Source organism: Marmota monax, unplaced genomic scaffold (genome assembly GCF_021218885.2).
Source record: "Marmota monax isolate L192 unplaced genomic scaffold, Marmota_monax_Labrador192_F-V1.1 WCK01_AAM20220418_F8-fsc00024, whole genome shotgun sequence".
Classification (NCBI taxonomy): domain Eukaryota; kingdom Metazoa; phylum Chordata; class Mammalia; order Rodentia; family Sciuridae; genus Marmota; species Marmota monax.
In genome coordinates this window covers 18,618,089-18,635,690 of record NW_026695224.1, presented here as the reverse complement: position 1 = coordinate 18,635,690, position 17,602 = coordinate 18,618,089, and the positions used below count along the sequence as shown (strand labels likewise).

General features: G+C 41.6%; 1 protein-coding gene across 2 annotated transcripts in view; it reads left to right on the top strand.

The window, feature by feature from the left end:
• The window catches only part of Cmtm4 (CKLF like MARVEL transmembrane domain containing 4), a 60,203-nt gene extending 42,803 nt beyond the window's left edge, over positions 1-17,400 (top strand). For both annotated transcript variants that reach the window (XM_046434306.2, XM_058576030.1), the window contains exons 2-4: positions 2,707-2,883; positions 9,169-9,267; positions 10,118-17,400. In XM_046434306.2, the coding sequence (XP_046290262.1) occupies positions 2,707-2,883; positions 9,169-9,267; positions 10,118-10,282 (441 nt within the window). In that variant the 3' untranslated portion in view covers positions 10,283-17,400. The remainder of the gene's footprint in view (positions 1-2,706; positions 2,884-9,168; positions 9,268-10,117) is intronic.
• Positions 17,401-17,602: the final 202 nt, after the last annotated feature.

Genomic DNA, 17,602 nt, shown 5'->3' with positions numbered 1-17,602 from the left:
TCCCATCGTGTGTCAGCACAGATCCTGTGGCTCTGCCTTCAACATACACCCAGAATTCAACACTTCTCACCATCTGGGCTCATCACCTTCAGATACCACCCTGATCCATGCCACCATCTTCTCTCCAGGGTGTTGCAGAGGCCTTCCAGCTCTTCTCTAGCCTCTGCCCTAGCCTCCTGCCTCTGGTCTGTGGAGTTGGTGGCCCTTTTAAGATCCAAATCAGGTTGTGCCTCTCTCTAGTTCTTTCCTCACACTCAGGCACAGTAGGCTATCACATCCAGGTCTGCGCATGTCTCTGGGCTCTATGTATCTGATCTTCCCTCCTGCAAGCCAGGACCTTACTGCCTTCCTGTAGTTCTTTCTCAGACCCTTCTCAGCTGGGCATTCTAGGGTCCACAGTCCACAGTTTTCACACCCTGGCCCCAGTTACACTTCACTTGCCTTCCCTGCTTTTTCTCCTTTGTTCTTATCATTGTCTAACTTACTTTATTTTTTATTTAATTAAAACATTTAAATTATGAGCTGTTGAGCAGAGATATTTTGTTATGTTCACTGTTACAACGAATAGCCTATTGGATTTGCATTTTCTTGAAGCCATTTTTTTTAATATTTAAGAATTTAGGTGTTACCTTTCCACACAAATATGGTTGAAGTTAACATACCAGAAACATTTGTAACTCATCAGTACAGTGTGTTATTTCTTGCCCAAGATTAGTAGATCCGATTACAGGGGTGGAAAAAAAAAAAGGATGTTTAGGAGTTTGCCTTATATGAACTGTTTCTTTTGTGTATTGATTGCAAGTTAAGCATGTAATTCAGATGGAGAATTAAAGGCTGTGGTCCTGTGGAGAATTATAAAGAGAGTCATTAGGAAAAGTACAAAGCGTGTATTTAGAGATCCCTGTCTTGTCTTTCATTTTCTAATGGATGACTAAACATTGTACATATTAATTGTGTACAATATGATGTGAAATGCGTATACATTGTAGAATGGTCCAGCCAAGCTAATGAACATGAGCATCACCTCACTTATTTTTTTTTCCAGTGAGACTTAAGCTCTACTCTCTCAATAATTTTCAAAATAAATCCATTGGTATAAAAACTGTAGCCCTTATATTGCACAATAGATCTCTTAAACTATTCCTTGCAAACTGAAATCTTGTATCCTTTGATCAACAAGATCTGCATCTTTAATATGTTAACTTGGACTAGAAAGTAAGAAGACCACATAAGATTAGCATGGAAGTGTCCCTGATGGTAATAGCAGAAACAGCTTTCCTTTTACACAGAGACCCTGACAGGAAAGTGTGGGGCTTTGCAAGTCATTGTGCCCACATTTGCCAACTCTGCAAGTTACTGCGCTTGGTGCCTTAGGAAGGGACAGAGGTGGCCTGCACACCGAACACTCAGGGTGCAGAGAGATGCATGGGGTAGGAGTAAAATGCTTTCTTGGGACAGGGTAGAATAAAATGACATGTGGCAGGGAGAAATTCAGGGACAGCATGAGGAGGAGGTGGCACTGAGAATGGAGCATTGGTATGTGTGAGTAGGACTTGAGTAGGCAGGGAAGAGCCCCAGAACAGCCTGTGTCTTGGCTGCTTTTCACAGTTAATCTGGGGATCTTGTCAGGAAGCAGATTCTGACTCCACAGGACAAGGAAGGGAGGCAGAGCTTCCCCATTGCTCACAAGGCTCCTGGGATGCTGGGAGGCTGGCCCTGGAGGACATGTCTCTGGAGGATGTCAGGGCTGCCTGCATCTGCCTTCCTGCTTTTTCTGCCTTGAGCTGCAGGGTGGGGATTGGCCTGGACATGGTAGTGTGGGCTTGACATGGGGTGGGCTGTGAGACACTGGGGAACAGAGGTGAGGCCAGGAGCCCAAGGCTGAACTGCTGTTCATTGCTCAAGACTACTTGACCTCCCTTGATCTTAGGACCAACAGCTTAACCCTGGGCCACCTCTTCTCCTGAACTCTACCTTTAAAAATTCACTTGGTAATTTCCATTTTTATCTGTTTGACTTTATGATTTTTACATTCGCGAGACATACTGCTTATAATGTTACTTTGGTTCTTCAGAAAGAAATTATTTCTGTTAATGGCAGATTTTTAAATTTTTAATAAGCTGCCACTCTATCTTCTTGTGATATAGTCCAGTGATAACACTTTCACAAACATATGGGTTAATTAGGGGCCTCTTCTTTCAGGGGCTTCTAATTGAGGAAAGAGGAGATTGTACCAATCATTAGTTAGCCTATGTGACCCCAACATGAATCACCAAGGTAGTTGCAGATAGCACAAGATTCCATCCTCTCAGTGTCTAGCATAACTGTGGTAGAGACCATAAATTGGAAACAAGCAACTTGAAATTATGATGGCAAAGGATGAACTAAAACGTCACAGAGGTGTTCTTTTCTACTTCCTCCTTCCTCCCCAGGGCCAGTGACTCACACAGGGGTGCCATTCCTCCCTAAACTGGTTTTGGTGTAGTGGTAGAGCCTTCGCTGTTTACATTAGGAATTCCAACCTTTCATTCAGGCCCCTCTACCTGTTTCTACCTAAGTAGAAACTGAAGTAGTTCATATTTCTGACAGTTAAACTGCTGTCCCCAGAGGAAAACTCTGCAGCTGAACATAAATATGATGGGCATGTATATTCACAGATGTGTACTAAATATATACATGCATGTATGTTTCCAATTTTCTTCCTAGATTTTGGCCCTGATTGCATTCATCTGTATCGAGACCATCATGGAGTGCTCCCCATGTGAAGGCCTCTACTTTTTTGAGTTTGTAAGCTGTAGTGCATTTGTGGTGACTGGAGTCTTGCTGATTCTGTTCAGTCTCAACCTTCACATGAGGATCCCCCAGATCAACTGGAACCTGACAGTGAGTAGAAGTTACCATTCTTTCTGTGAAAGGATCAAATGCTGCTTGGCTCCAAGGGAAAGTTGGAATCTCTCCATGACATGTTTGGTTCTAGTTTATTTTGATATTTTAACATTCCTTTATAACTCAGCTGTGAAATTTTATGTTTCTTTACTGCATTGAGTGAAAAAATAAATAAATTGAATCTTAACTAATGGTAGAAACATAACAAAATTATGTTGGACCTTTTAAAGATGTCATTTCTATTTTATGATCACCTTAGAAGACTAGTTATACTGGTATTTGCAGAATATGGGAAAGAAATGGAATTAATACATTTGCATATTTTTCAGACAACACACAAAAGCCATTTATAAAAATATTGATTCTGGAAGAATTGAAAATGTCAATATTGTGTAAAGCCTAGGAATATTATTAAACTCAAAGTAACTAGGAGGACTGAAGGTTTGGGTGATTTGATCAGAAAGTCTTGAGTGGATACATGTCCACTCGTCTCCATACTTTGAATTCTCAGCCCTGTTTGGACAGCCCTGTCAGATGGCATGGGAAGCTGAGGGCTGGCCAGTCCCAGGCTATCTCTTCTAAACTGTGTTAGTTGTCCTTATTTGTTCTTGAACAAGAAGGAATTTTAATATAATTTGGTTTTCTTAATATTTCTTTGTAAACAAGCATGTGCAAGAGCTCAGGGGGAATCAGTGAGGGAGAAACTCAGAAGTACAACCAGCCACCTCACACTTCTGTGCTTGTGAGAGAAGCCTGTGGACTCACAGCTGCTGGGGGTATGAGGAGAGCACTGCAGAGCACCTCTTTCTTTCTTTGGCTGGTGCTCCATGCAGAGTGGGGGGCAACACTGTGGGAGGAAGCCTGAGCTGTCGCTCTGCCTGGCAGGGCTGCTAGCATGGTGTCCCTGGGTGTACAGGTAGGAAGATCTTCCTGACAGAATGCTCCCACAAACTGTTTTGGGGAGTAAAATGAAAGGAGAGTTACTGATTTGGAAAAGTTAATGTCAGTTGAAAACTCTACAAGTTTTGTCTTAACACTGAAAGCTAAGGAAAATGTGATGGTATTTTAAATTTAACTTTGTTCTAAAACCAAAAGATAACTGGAAGCACTTTGTAAGTTTTTGTGAGAAGTTTAAACATTTCAACTGTTTTTTAGATGAAGTTTGTGTTATATGTAAGAAAATGCTTAGGGGGCTGGGGTTGTGACTCAGTGGTAGAGCGCTTGCCTAACATGTATGAGGCACTGGGTTTGATACTCAGCACCACATATAAATAAATGAATAAAATAAAGTTTCATTAATATCTAAAAAATATTTTTAAAAAATGCTTGAGGTGTGACCTCAACCAATAGTGTAGTAGACAGATAGCTTAAGTGAGCCTTGCAAACTTTCCCAACTAATGCATACTCGGGGGACAAGGTCAAGGTGTTCATTCTGTTTGCTGGTATCCCAGTTGCCTGTTGTTTCCAAGGTCCTCTCAGTAGGTGCTTTCTGAGGGCAGGCTGGGCTATAGAGCATACAACACCCTATAGAAAGACCTGTTTGACAAAGAAGTAGCTTCTGGGAAGGTTAAGATCAGAGGTTTTAAGCCAATAGACCTGGTCAGATCAAGTCCAGGGTTGTTCTTAAGGGCTGTGCATGAACCTGGGTACATCATATGAGCCTTCTATTAGTGAAGTCTCACCATTGGTTAAATGGAGATAATATTTTCCTTGCAGGATTGTTTTAAATATAAAATGAAGAAAATGGGAATAAAGGCATGTAGTAAGCTCTCAAACCAGTAGGGCTGCTGCCAGTATGAGAATATCTTTTCTCAAGTGTTATTGATGAACTATGCCATTCTCCTTTAGACTTTATGCCCCTAATTCCATTTTGTCAGTGTATGTGATACCATTAATCTAAAGGGCTCAGTGGAGTAAAGCTGCTTAGCTCATGGCAAAGTCAGGGAGGAGAGAGAGAGAGAGAGAGAGAGAGAGAGAGAGAGAGAGAAGGGGCTTCAGGGAAGATGAATACTTACAGGGCACAAACCATGTCCCACCTGCCTATAGTTACCACCCAGTTACTTCTTTCAAATTATTAATTCATCAAATAGATTAATCCACTGGATTAATCACTGTTCTAATCACTGACCTAATCAGAGGTCACTGCTCTCTTAATCTAATCATTTTACTTCCTCATAAATAGAGAGCTTTGGGAGGATATCTCGTATCCAAACTATAACAAGCTACATCATTATTTTTAATGACTGCATGGTGTTATTATGGAAATTCCATTTTATTTAGTAAAATGCCCTATTCTTGAGCATTTTGTTTGCTTTTGTTTTTTTTTAATAGTTTTTTAGTTGTTGATAGACCTTTCTTTATTTATATTTATGCAGTGCTGAGAATCGAACCCAGTGTCTCAAACATGGGCAAGTGCGCTTCTGCTGAGACACAGCCCCAGCTCCTGCTTTTGGTTTTTTACTTCTTTAAATAATGTCATGAAGGACCTCCTTATACTTAGACCTTTGGTATATTAGCACTTTCTATTAGTACTTAAGGTGAATTTCCAAGTGTGGAATTTATATGTAGACAATATGAACCTGTTCAAAATCTTGTATGCCTATTAGCAAATAGTTTTCCTGAAAGTTATGTCATGTGAGCCCTGCTGGCTGGTCTGTGTGTCAGTGTCTATCTTTCTGTCTCTCTCACATACATACATACATACATATACAGAGTTGTAGTCTTTTCCAGAAAAGAAGCTTGCAATTGCCAAGTTAATTTTCACTTCTTTGCTTACAAATAAATTTGAACATTTTTCTTCCTTATTGGCCATTTATACTTTAAAAAATTTTATTCATTTTTAAAGTTCCATTGTATTTTTTAAAATATATTTATTTTTATATGGTGCTGAGGATTAAACCCAGGGCCTCACACGTGCAATGCAAGCACTCTATCACTGAGTTACAACCCCAACCCCATTTATACTTTTAAAAAATTGCTTATTTATAGCCAGGCATGGTGGTGCATGCCTGTAATCCTAGTGGCTCGAGAAGCTGAGGCAGGAGGATCGCAAGTTCAAGGACAGCCTCTGCAACAGTAAGGCTCTAAGCAACTCAGTGAGACCCTGTCTCTAAATAAAATACAAAATAGGGCATGGGATGTGGCTCAGTGGTTGAGTGCCTCTGAGTTCAATCCCCAGTATCAAAGGAAAAAAAAATTTGCTTATTCATGGCCTTTCCTTATTTTGTTACATTTTCTTAAGAATATTGGTCATTTTATCAAATATCAAAAGGTTTACTATTTATCAAGATTTTATTGGATGTCTTATATTTGGTGTAAAGCTTAAAAAGTATTTTTTGTGAAGGGTTTTTAAACATACACATGGGACTTTGTGGTTTTGCTTTATTCATATAATTTTTATTTTCTTTGATTTATTTTGGTTTATAGTGTTAAATAGAAATACAAACTTTTAAAATGATTTTTTTCATTAGTTAGCAAAATCCTTTATTTCTTCACTATCTTTCTTTTTAAAAGATAGCGTTATATGATTGTTATATCAATAAAATTAGCAATTCTTTAATATTATTTAATATTCAGTTCATACTCTAATTTCCCCTTGGTCTCAAAATATCTTTTTACATTTGTCTTATTCAGGTCACAGTCTACACGAGGTTCACACAAATAACCCCCTTCCATTCATTCCTTTTATTTTATTGATTTGTTAGAAACACTGGGTCATTTGTCTATCCTGTGAAGCGTTTTACACTCTGGAGTTAGCTGCAAGCGCCCTGGTGGTGAGGCTTTACTTGTTCCTCTGTCCCTGTCTTGTGTGTGACCTGGTTATTGGCCCTGGGGCAACTCTGGCCAACAAGCTTCTCCAACAGTGGAAATGTTTTCTGATCTGTACTGCTCTGTGTGCAGCCATGAGCTGCAGGTGGCTACTGAGTACTTGCAGTGGGCTAATGTGATTGAAATATGGAACTTCTTATTTTATGTAGCTCAGTGGGTTTAATGTCCAGTAGCCACATGTGTTTGAGACAGCACAGCTCTAGAAGCACAGTAATATGCAGGTTCATTTTTGAGGCGAGGGCTTCAGCCTCAAAAATGGGTTAGTTCAGTGGAATTTGAAGGTCGATGTGCTCATGTTAGCAGTTGCTTGTGTTTTCCCCCTTGTTTCATCTTATTGGCTGAATAACCTGGTGGGGGATCATAGTAGGATATTATCTTGTCTTTGAAAACATCTTTTTAAATTTTTTCACTATATTCTCTGACCATATTTATCTTTTCAGTCTTTATTTAATGTTGATTGTCATTGCTAAAACAAGTTTAAAATCACTGGTACTCCTACAATTTTTAAATTTTTCCCCTTAAATTTTCTAAGCCTGGGCTGGGATTGTGGCTCAGTGGCAGAACCCTTGCCTTGTAAGTATGAGGCCTAGGTTCGATCCTCAGCATCACATCAAAATAAATAAATTAAATAAAGGTATTGTGTTCATCACAACTAAAAAATTTTTTTTAATTTCCTAGCCCTTTTTATCACATCTGTATTTTTACATAGTCACAATTTTGCTTGATGCTTGACTTCCAACATTATATCATAAAATATGTTTCCTTCTGAATAATCTTTGCTTTGGGAAATGTGTTTTATATTTTTCACCCCAACAATATCTTATCCCAGAGCCAAGTATATCTAGATACTTTCTGGCTTGAATTTGTGAGAAATTTCCCTGGCTTCACAGATCACATCTGAACCCTGTCCTGCTGGCAGGTGTTTTTGAAGACAGCCTCACAGTCCCTACATTGCAGTTTTGCCCTAGCCCATGAAGAAGTGTGGCGGAAATCCAGGTGGTTTCTACTACCCAGACTCAGTACTATTAAATTGAAACTTGTCTCTTTGCATCTTTAAAAAGAGCAAGTCAATCTTGAAGTCAGGCCAGACCGGATGAACCACCAGGTGTTGATGGTATAGTCAACCAGCACTTAAGCAGTTTGGTCTTTTTCCTGAATTTTCATCGCTTTTATAGTTCACAGAGGCCATATAGTATGACCCAGGCTATTGGGGTCTAGTGCCAAAGCAATAACAGAAGTACCAGTGTAGAGGATCCAGCTGTGGGCCAGGTGTTGTGTTTGGCTTGTCACCTACATAGTTCTGCTTGTCTTCCAGAACAGCTCTGGGGAGAAGGGGCTGCTAGTCCACATAAAATACATAGGAACACAGCAGTTCATCTGAAGTCATAGTATTAGTTAGACCCTAGGCTGGCTATGACTCTTTTTTTTTTTTTTGGTACCAGGGATTGAACTCAGGGGCACTCAACCACTGAGCCACACCCCCAGATCTATTTTGTATTTTATTTAGAGACAGGGTCTCTGAGTTGCTTAGCACCTCGCTTTTTGCTAAAGCTGCCTTTGAACTCACCATCCTCCTGCCTTAGCCTCCCAAGCTGCTGGGATTACAGGCATGCACCACTGAGCCTGGCTGCTGGCTATGGCTCTTAATCAGTGTGTTGTAGTCTTTTCATAAATAAGACAGAAGTTAAGTCTGTGAAACACTAGGTAAGTAACTTCATTTGCTTTGCAAGAGGTTTAGGAGAAAATTCTGCAGTGACTTTGGTGACATAGAGGTTTGAAAATCTAGGTAAGAACATGTGTTCGCAATGTCTGAAAATAATGTGCTTTAAACCTTACACATGGAGGCAAGGAATGCTGGGGACTGCATCAGTCTCAGTACATTTGGACCCTTAGGATGCTTTGTCCACACTAAGACCATTGTGTGAGCATCTTTCTAAAAAGATGACACTAGAGAGGCTGGGGTTGTGGCTCAGTGGTAGAGTTCTTGCCCAGCATATGTGAGGCACTGGGTTCGATTCTCAGCACCACATATAAACAAATGAATAAAATAAAGGTCCAGCACCATCTAAGAAAATATTAACAACAACAACAAAAGATGACATTAGAGGGCTGAGGGTATAGCTCAGTGGTGGGGCTCTTGTCTAGCAATTGTGAGGCTCTGATTTCTAACCCCAGCACTGCAAAAAATTAAAAAGATACCAGGACGCTAAACAGTAAATAATGGCTGTTGTTTAAGTCAAGAATTGGTGATGTGGTGGATTTTGTTGTGCAAGTTTGCCAAGCAACCATTAACCGTGAACTATTATTTTTGTCTTCCTTTGTGTGACCAGTATCTGTGTCTTCAAGGCTGAGATTCGGGGCCATTGGAGGTTGCATGTTGTGCATCCTATTTTGGAAGTTCTTCAGTTGATTTTCAAATTGTTCTTTTCAAATTATTTTTATTTTTTTGTTTAGGATTTGGTCAACACTGGACTCAGCACTTTCTTTTTCTTTATTGCCTCAATTGTACTGGCTGCTTTAAACCACAAAACCGGAGCAGAAATTGCTGCTATGGTAAGAGAACTTGAGTTGGTAAAATGCAGGCTGACTTCACACCTCCTGTGACTTTCTGTCCTTTGTCCTCTGGCATGTGTCCTACTACTCATCCTCCTTGAGTTCTTTCTTGAGTGTGGAGGCTGACGTGGAGGGTGGGGAGATGCGTGGGACCTGCTCTCTCCCCACGCTCCAGGCTTCTGTGTTGCTGTTGATTCACAAAGAACAAGTTTCATTTTTGTAGTTGGGGAGAGTTAAAAAACTTCTCTCCCAGTGCCTCACAGTAGATTCTCCAAGCCTTACCAAGTAATTAAAACCCCACGTGTCTCATCTGGAGCTGCCGGGGTAAGTGGCAGCAGATGGGGGTGGGATTTGGAATTCAGCCCTGTGGCTTGATTTGAAACTCTTATTATTCTCTCTTCATCTCATTTTGTCTGTATTACATTCTCACATTTGAGACTAAAGGGCATGAAGATACAAACAGTAAAAGAGATACGTATGTGATTTTTAAAAAAGGTCCAAAATGTATTTGGAGGGTACCGCAGTTTAACCCAGTAAACAACAACAACAACAAAAGATGACACTAGAGGGCTGAGGGTGCTTTACCCAGGGATGCTTTACCACTGAGCTATGTCTCCAGCCCTTTTTATTTTTTCATTTTGAGACAGGGCCTTGCTAAATTGCTGAGGCTGGCTTTGATTGAGGCAGGATTTTTTGTGGATCACACAAGGAGCACCTCCACCAGGTGTGACAGCCATACATTCCACAAGGCTGTAGATGGGGTGCAGCTAGAAGGAGCTGCATCTACCTGGGGTCCCCATGAAGCCACTTGGATTGCATGCCTGAGGTGAATTGTGTCTTTGTGTTTTAGATATTTGGCTCCTTGGCCACAGCAGCCTATGCGGTGAGCACGTTCCTGGCTGTGCAGAAATGGAGAGTCAGTATCCACCAGCAGAGCGCCAATGACTACATTCGAGCCCGCACTGAGTCCAGAGACGTGGACAGTCGCCCCGAGATCCAGTGCCTGGACACGTGAGGATTTCTGGAGTCCTCCTTCCTCTCATCCTCATGCCCATCTTTCCAATCAAGTTTTCTTTCCCTCGGCACGTCAAACTTTCATGTGATTTAGTTGAATTTTGTCTTCTTAAGTTCACTTTGGGAAAGGGCATCCATAGTGGCCCAGTGGACAGGTGTGTGGTGGCCTGAAAAGACCCATGTCCTCGAGTGTTGGGTGGCTGTGGGAGCCTCTGGCCACACTGACCTCCTGTGTCTACTCTAGGGCTTAAGTGTCCCAGAGTGCAGGCTCCCATCTGACTCTGAGCCATCCTGTCATGTATTTGTGATGAGTCAAGACTTTGGGTTAAATGGGGCTGCTAAAGAGGGGAAATACATGTCAAGGAATGAAGGTTAGGGTTAAAACAGTCACCAGTGCTCTGGGCAGGTATTGAGTCTGGCTACCAGGATCCACTCTCCTCATCTTCCCTGCACCTGGTGTCCAGGTAGCTAGCACATCCTGAAGGCCACAGGGTACTCTGAGGGTTTTGGTGATGGATGTGCTGGTAGATCTTCTGCCTGGTCATAACAGGGACAGGAAAAGCTGGTGTCCTGTGGGGGGACAGCTCCCAGGACTGCCTGATTCACGGGAGAGTCACTTTTTCTTTCCTACTCTGCTGAGAAATCACTTGATTCTTCCTCAAATGAATCATCTTCCTGAGTCCCAGATTTTTTTTCCAGGAATATGGAGACCACCTTGTTTTCCAGATTCCTGTCTACCCTAAATACTTTGAGAATGAATTGTGGGGTGTCTGTAATTTTACCGACTCAGGTAAAAGCCGCAAAAGAAACAATACATTTTAGCAGCCAAAGCACTTGCCTGTTTGCTGCCTTCATGGACCACATTTGTGTTACAAATCAGCACACACAAACACTTCCCTGTGTTTTAGGGGTGTGTGTTCATTTTCTAAGTGAGTTCTAAAGTGATTCTGAGTAGATTTGTCCAGGATTTGAAAATACTTGAATTTGCACCAGGACACGTCCTCCCACTGACATTTCAGTAGGCACTGATTGTTGCCCTGGGGGCCTGAGCGCCATCACTATCAACAGCAGCTCTTGGGAGTTGTTGGGGGAAGTCCTAGTTACTTAAGGTTTTTGATTGATTCTTGATAAAAGTGAAGATTTGTGTGTGTGTGGTGAATGAGAGGGTTAAAATAAGACCCTATAATGTTATAGTTTTGTTGTTGTTAAAAACTAATATCTTTTAATGAAAAATTTGTTTTAGTTTGTCAGGTTTTCACTCTTTAAACTGTTTAATGTTTACAGACATCACTGTAGCTCTCATATTTTGTGTTTAGCCCTCACCAAGGAAAAGGTACCACTGGTGGAAGGATTTTGTAGTAGTCTGGAGAAACCCCAGGATCTTGTACTGAGGACTGTTTATAGCTTTAGCAATGTCTTGTGAGGTAGACAACCCGGAAGAGAGAAGAGGGGTGGTATATGTTTGGGGTAAGGAGAGGAATATTTGTAGGAAGCCCCCTCTAATGCACGTGTGGCATTGTGTTCTTCAGAAAAGAGCAGCATCCTGTTCAACAGTGAGGATGGGTGTCTGCTAGACTAGGACTCTACAGGAAGTGGTGCCATGCTGTGCCTTGTGGTCAGGTTAAAGGTTAGCTCCCTAACCCAACATCCAGTATAGATCAGTTCTGGTGCACTTCCTGTCCAGACAGTGGCCCAGATCACATGAAGCACAAGTCTGCATCAGGGGATGACCCAGCTAGTCTTGTGGTTACTCCCCTCTTCTGCCACAGAGGTCAGCCTGGCCTGGTTACAGCTGGGTATAGTGTGCCGTGTAGCTGATGGAGCCCTCTTTCCTTGCCTGTTGTGAGTCAGTACGTAGCATGCTTCACAAACTTTGAACCTGTGATATGTAATGATGTGTGGGAAGCTGATGACATCTGAATTTTATCTGTTCATTTTACATATTTGTTCTGCATTGATGAGTGAGTCTACATAATCAAAACTGAGGTTATCTTCCAATTAAAAAAGAGAATTCCACTTAAAATAGGATCATAAAGACTGAGGCTTGCATTGGATTGGGCCTACTTGGAAGGACCACCCTGAACTTTATCAGATATCTGCTGGGAGTCAAGTTACTTGGCCTTTTATTAAGGCTACTTTTGAAGTGAGACTGAAAGAGAAAACCATTCAGGCAAGATCATTGCTCAAGTTTTCCAAGTCACTTCAGTAAAACCAGTTTATCATCTGATGAAAGGAGACTGTTGACTTGCCTCCTAATATGTACTGTCAGCTGAAAAAAGTTCTGAGGCCAATCAAGACCAGAAATGCTGAGGCATGATAAAAAGTGATGATGCCTGTACCCAGAGAGACTTTGGAGTTAATTTGCATCTTAGTGACAGAATCTTTGGACTGTTTATGTCCCTGTAACTACTTAATATCATTTGTCATGAGGCTTCTCCATGAAGTGGCCTGTACACTTTCTAGTTGGTGTAGTGCATAGCCCTGTCTCCTCATATACCCATAATGTAGGGAGGGAAAGTTATGAAGGGAATACGGCTGTCTACTGAGAATGTAAAGAAACCTGCATTTTTCTTATGTTGCTTCTGTGTACAAACAAAAGACAATCTAGATTTGGAGGTCTTAAATTGATCTCTTAGAAAATTGAAGAAGCAATTTTGCAACTAGTAGTTCCAGTTTAGACCAGTGTCACTTAGGTTTGAGGTATTTTAAGGCTAAGGCAACCTTAGATTTCTGTTTTCTGGTGGGATGAATTGGCTTTCATTGTTGGAGTACAACTGGAAGGGAGATGTGTTCCTGGAGATGTGGCAACCCGCAGCACTTGGTAGAACCTATGGCGGTTTTGATGGATGCAAACACTGACATCTTCAGAGGAAGTTTATTTTGACACTGATTTTGTTAGCTGGGTGCTTTTCTTTTCTGATTCCTTTACCCCTTTTTGTGCTGCTGAAGACATGGAAGGCAACCCCTTTTTCCTTTCATACAGAGAGACTGTTGCCATGAAAACCTAAAAATGCTTGTTGGCCTATGGTAAGGGCAAACAGATTAAAATATTCTCAGTGGAATTTGATTTAAAACAAAGAGACATCCGAGGGAGATTGTTTTTTATCTACAAAAAAAAAAATGTAATAATGACCCTACTTCCAGCCTACATCTTTCTTAGCAATGGTCACTGAAGTGCTCCAGTTGGCTGCACAGCTACAGGGAAATCGGCAAGGATGCCAGACTCTGAGTGCTTGGCCCTGGGTCCACTTTACCATCTCCTGCAACAGGCCAAGGGTATCTGGCCTCCACCCTGGGTTAGATGATTCTGGTAAGAGCCTTGTGAAAACATTCCTACTCTCTTCAAGTTTGCAGTTTTATCCACCTTCTGTAAAGCTTTCCTAGTGACTCAGACGTGGGTTAAGCCACAGGCATTCTCTGAGGAGAGGAAGCCCTAACTCTTATCTGCACATGTATGTGAATTCTTGCTTGCTGTGAATGAGCCTCAGATAACCCTTGTGTGTGGCCCAAGCTCACCTCTACTCCTAGTTTTGCATGCACTATTTGGAAGAAACCCCTTACCTATCAATGTGCTTTCAGAGGTCTCATGTCTGTCTGTGCCAGATTTCTTGTGGGTAGGTCTTGGGACCTGTCCTAACCAAAAAAGAAAGAAAAAAAAAAAGAGCATGAAGACTTGTGGCCAAGTTAGTATTAAGTGGTTACTGCTGTGCCATCTGTGTCCAAAACAAAGCAATCATGAAATCATTGTGCCACTACCTGATTGTCATTTTCTCTAGACCTTGTCTGTGGAGCAGTAGCAGAACTGGTAATACACTTTCTAGACTGAGAGCTGCTGGGCAATTTTCATGAGCAGAAGAAAAGTTGTTTCTGGCTCTAGGGACTGCTGTTACCTGGGAGGTCTCCAGGTGCCTTTTAAGTTTCTTGAGAAGTTGCAGGATCCAAGTCTTCTGTTTCCTTGGTCTGTCTGATTTTGATCAGTACCCACTCCTAGGACCAACTAGGCAAGGGACTTGGTGGGCAGATGAGGTCAACACAGGGGTGGGTGAGAAGTGAGGAGGAAGGGAAAGGGGGCTTTTGTTGGCACCAGGTGTGTTTATACCTCAGGCTACTTAAGGAATGTGTTTTTGGCTCACCACCTTCCTATGCTCTTATGTTTAGAAGGGTGAGATCTTGGGTTTCAGAATCAGCCTGAAGACGAGAGCTGACCATTGGGGACTGGTATTCCTCCATGCTCTTGCCTCCTGGCATCTACTCTGGGTTTGAGCTGGCTCAGGTGCACCCCAGGAAGGACACAGATCTAAGAGGGCCACCCTTTTGCTTTTTAAACTTTCCTGACTCTAAAATCTTTCTTCTCAGCAGATACCTTAAAAATCAGAAGATCTGTCTGGTTGAGAAAGTAATTTGAAATATTTGACCTTTTATGTTTCCTTTATTTATAAACTGTCTCTAAAAGTTACCTTCAGTATGTTAGATCTAGAAGAATTTTTTTTCTGAAACCGAATTTTCTTCATGACCGTAAACATTCGCACACACCTTGGCTTGAAACAGAGGCAGCAGTCTTATGTTTTCCCTTCTTTTGTCTGGAGTATATTCTTTTTCCATTTGAATACAATTTCTCAACCTTTGGAATTCTTTTCCTTTCTAGTTTTTCTTATTCCATAAATGTAACAGTAAAGAAAAGAATGACCCACAAGCCCAGTGAGCTTGAATCAACAGGCAGCTTGCCCAGAATGAAGTTTAGCAGATTTGTTTCATTGAGCTAGTTGTTCACACACTGTGCTGAGACTTGAACTCAGGTGAGCCTTTGGTGAAGGGTTAATACTGCTTGGACTCTGGTGGGCTGTTGGAACTTTTAAGGTTCTAATTTTATGGTAAGAATGTGTCTGGCACTATCTTAATCATCTTTGTTGATGCGATTTAGGGCAAGGTCTAGAGTTTCTTTTCATAATTATGCCTGAAAAGAGAAATGGTGTGAAAGAAGGTTCTGATGATTTGTGGGGTTCAGTAACAATCTGAACCATCTAGTGTGAGTTGTCTTGGATGCTGCTGCTGACACCCCATTGAAAGTATCCCCTATTTATAAGGCAAGGCACCCGAGGAGTGACCAGGAACTAAGGACAGTGAAGGGAGATCTGGTGCCCACCCAAGGCCAGGCCAGGCCTAACTGATGACTGCTTCCCTCTCCAGACTCTTGTTTTGCCTTTCCGATTTTTCCCAAATTGATATTACAAGTGTCAATCTTTCCTTCTCCTCTCTGTGGAAGTGTGGAATGCAAATCTTCAGGCCTTGAAGGGAAAACTGCCTGGTCCCTGGGCTGGGGAGGACATGGGCAAGGACAGGATGCCTAGGATTTCCCCCAACCCCATACTGACCCAGGCCCAGCTGGGGCCGCCTGCTTCCAGCTTTCTCTTCTCGACCACTTAAAAATGAGTTTTCAAATCACAACGAAGTTGATCTATTTGCATAAAATCAGTGCTTTTGGAACTTGACTTAGTTTGACATGGTTCCCTCTAAGAGAATGCTAGGGATTAAAACTATTTGTATATGTTGAAATTTTAGGCAAAACACTAAACTATTTATTACAGGTATGACTGTATTTTTTTTCAAAGCAGTTAATTCTGTCTTTGTATATTTTAAGATAAATAATCACTTCACCTTTGGTGCCTTCCATGTGTCACATAAGCACTCTTGTCAATCATGGAATTGGAAAAAAGGATGTACATTTAGTTAAAACAGATAACACTATTTTTGTAGTATGATTTTAGACTGTGTCCTTTTAATATTGTTTTCCTTTCAACAATGCTGGTCTTGAGGTTTGGGCCACTTTTCCTTTAAACCTAATATGTATTTTAAAAAACAAAAACAAAACAACAACAAAAAAAATTTCCCTGCTACTCCTGTCTCTTCTCTGCTGAATGTCCCCCACATCTTGTTTCTGCTTATTTAAATAGTCTGAGAGTAATAGTATATTTCTGTGAAACAATTATGAGTCAGTATAATTGCATTTGGCATTATTTAATCCTTTGCTCAGTTAGAAGAGACTAAGTGTCACTCACCTCGAACAGTAAGAGGAAAATGTTTCCAAAAGAAAAGGTCACCCATGCCCTGACTTCCCATTCATTGAGTCTGAAATGGTGGAAAGTGCGTGTTTGGCTCCCTGTCCCGTTCCCCTGGGAACCTGAAGGTATTCTAAGGCCTGGAGTCTTCCAGGGTAGTCTGGGTGTCACTTGGTTCCCAGAAACACAGTAGCCTTCTTTAGACGTCACTTCCTCTCAGACTTTATGTAGGTTCATGGATGACCTGGGTGTCTCATGGCCCTCTTGGGGTTTCAGGCCTGGATGCAGTAGTTGCTTTGCTGCGAGGAACGGGTGAAACCAGGGCACAGGCAGACTCTATAGTGGCTCCTTCTGCTTTCCCACCCTTGTAGGACTGAGGATGTCTGGTCAAGGATAATCTTGAGTAAACCAGTTGAGCCATTGCAGAATGAAGGTACATATTTACTGAAACATGAAATTGTAGCTTTATTTTTTTTTTTTGTCCTTCTGAAGATTCAAAACATGTAATTCTATAATGACGGAAGTCCAGTCAAAAGCTAAATAATAACAGATCATTCATCGGTACTTCAGCTAGTGGCACTTTTGGGGGGCAATGTTAATTGTCCCACTTTGCTTGTGGAAAGTATTTTTGGCAGTTTATGGACACAGCTGTGGGGCGTTCTGAGGTGATGGCCACTGGACAAATGTTGGTTTGTGCTGTTTGGGACAGAGTTCTATCCTGGCCTCTCAAGTAGACATGGGTGCTGTGGGGTGAGCCTCCTGTGGCTCTGACTGGCTCTTGGGTTTGTTCCTACACATTTGATGTGGTTTGTGGGCCCCAAAGCATTTGCTCCTGTTGATTTGTCCCTGACGGTATACAAAGCCTAACATTACCCTAGATCTTCCCCCTTTATTTCTTTTGAAGGACCAATTTTTCATGGTACTTGTCTTGATTGTTTTCATTGTTCAAATCTGTATTTTTGTATGTAGAGGGAAATAATTTTCTCAACACTAATCGCTAATAAATATTGTATTAAATTGTCATGAAGGAGTTCTTGTTTAATAAATGAACATATAAAAATGCTATTGTCTCTTCTCTCTGCCTTGCTGCCCCTGCCCCCCAAAAGGCTGTGGACCCAGCTTCTGAAATGGTCTTGCTCAGTGGAGGTGGAACAGAGCCCCAGTCCACAGGATGCAATGGCCTCTGTGATACCAGCTCTGCTGGACTGGCAAGGTGAAGCAGAAACTCCACCATGCAACTCTGTCGGCTTCTTCCCATTCTACTT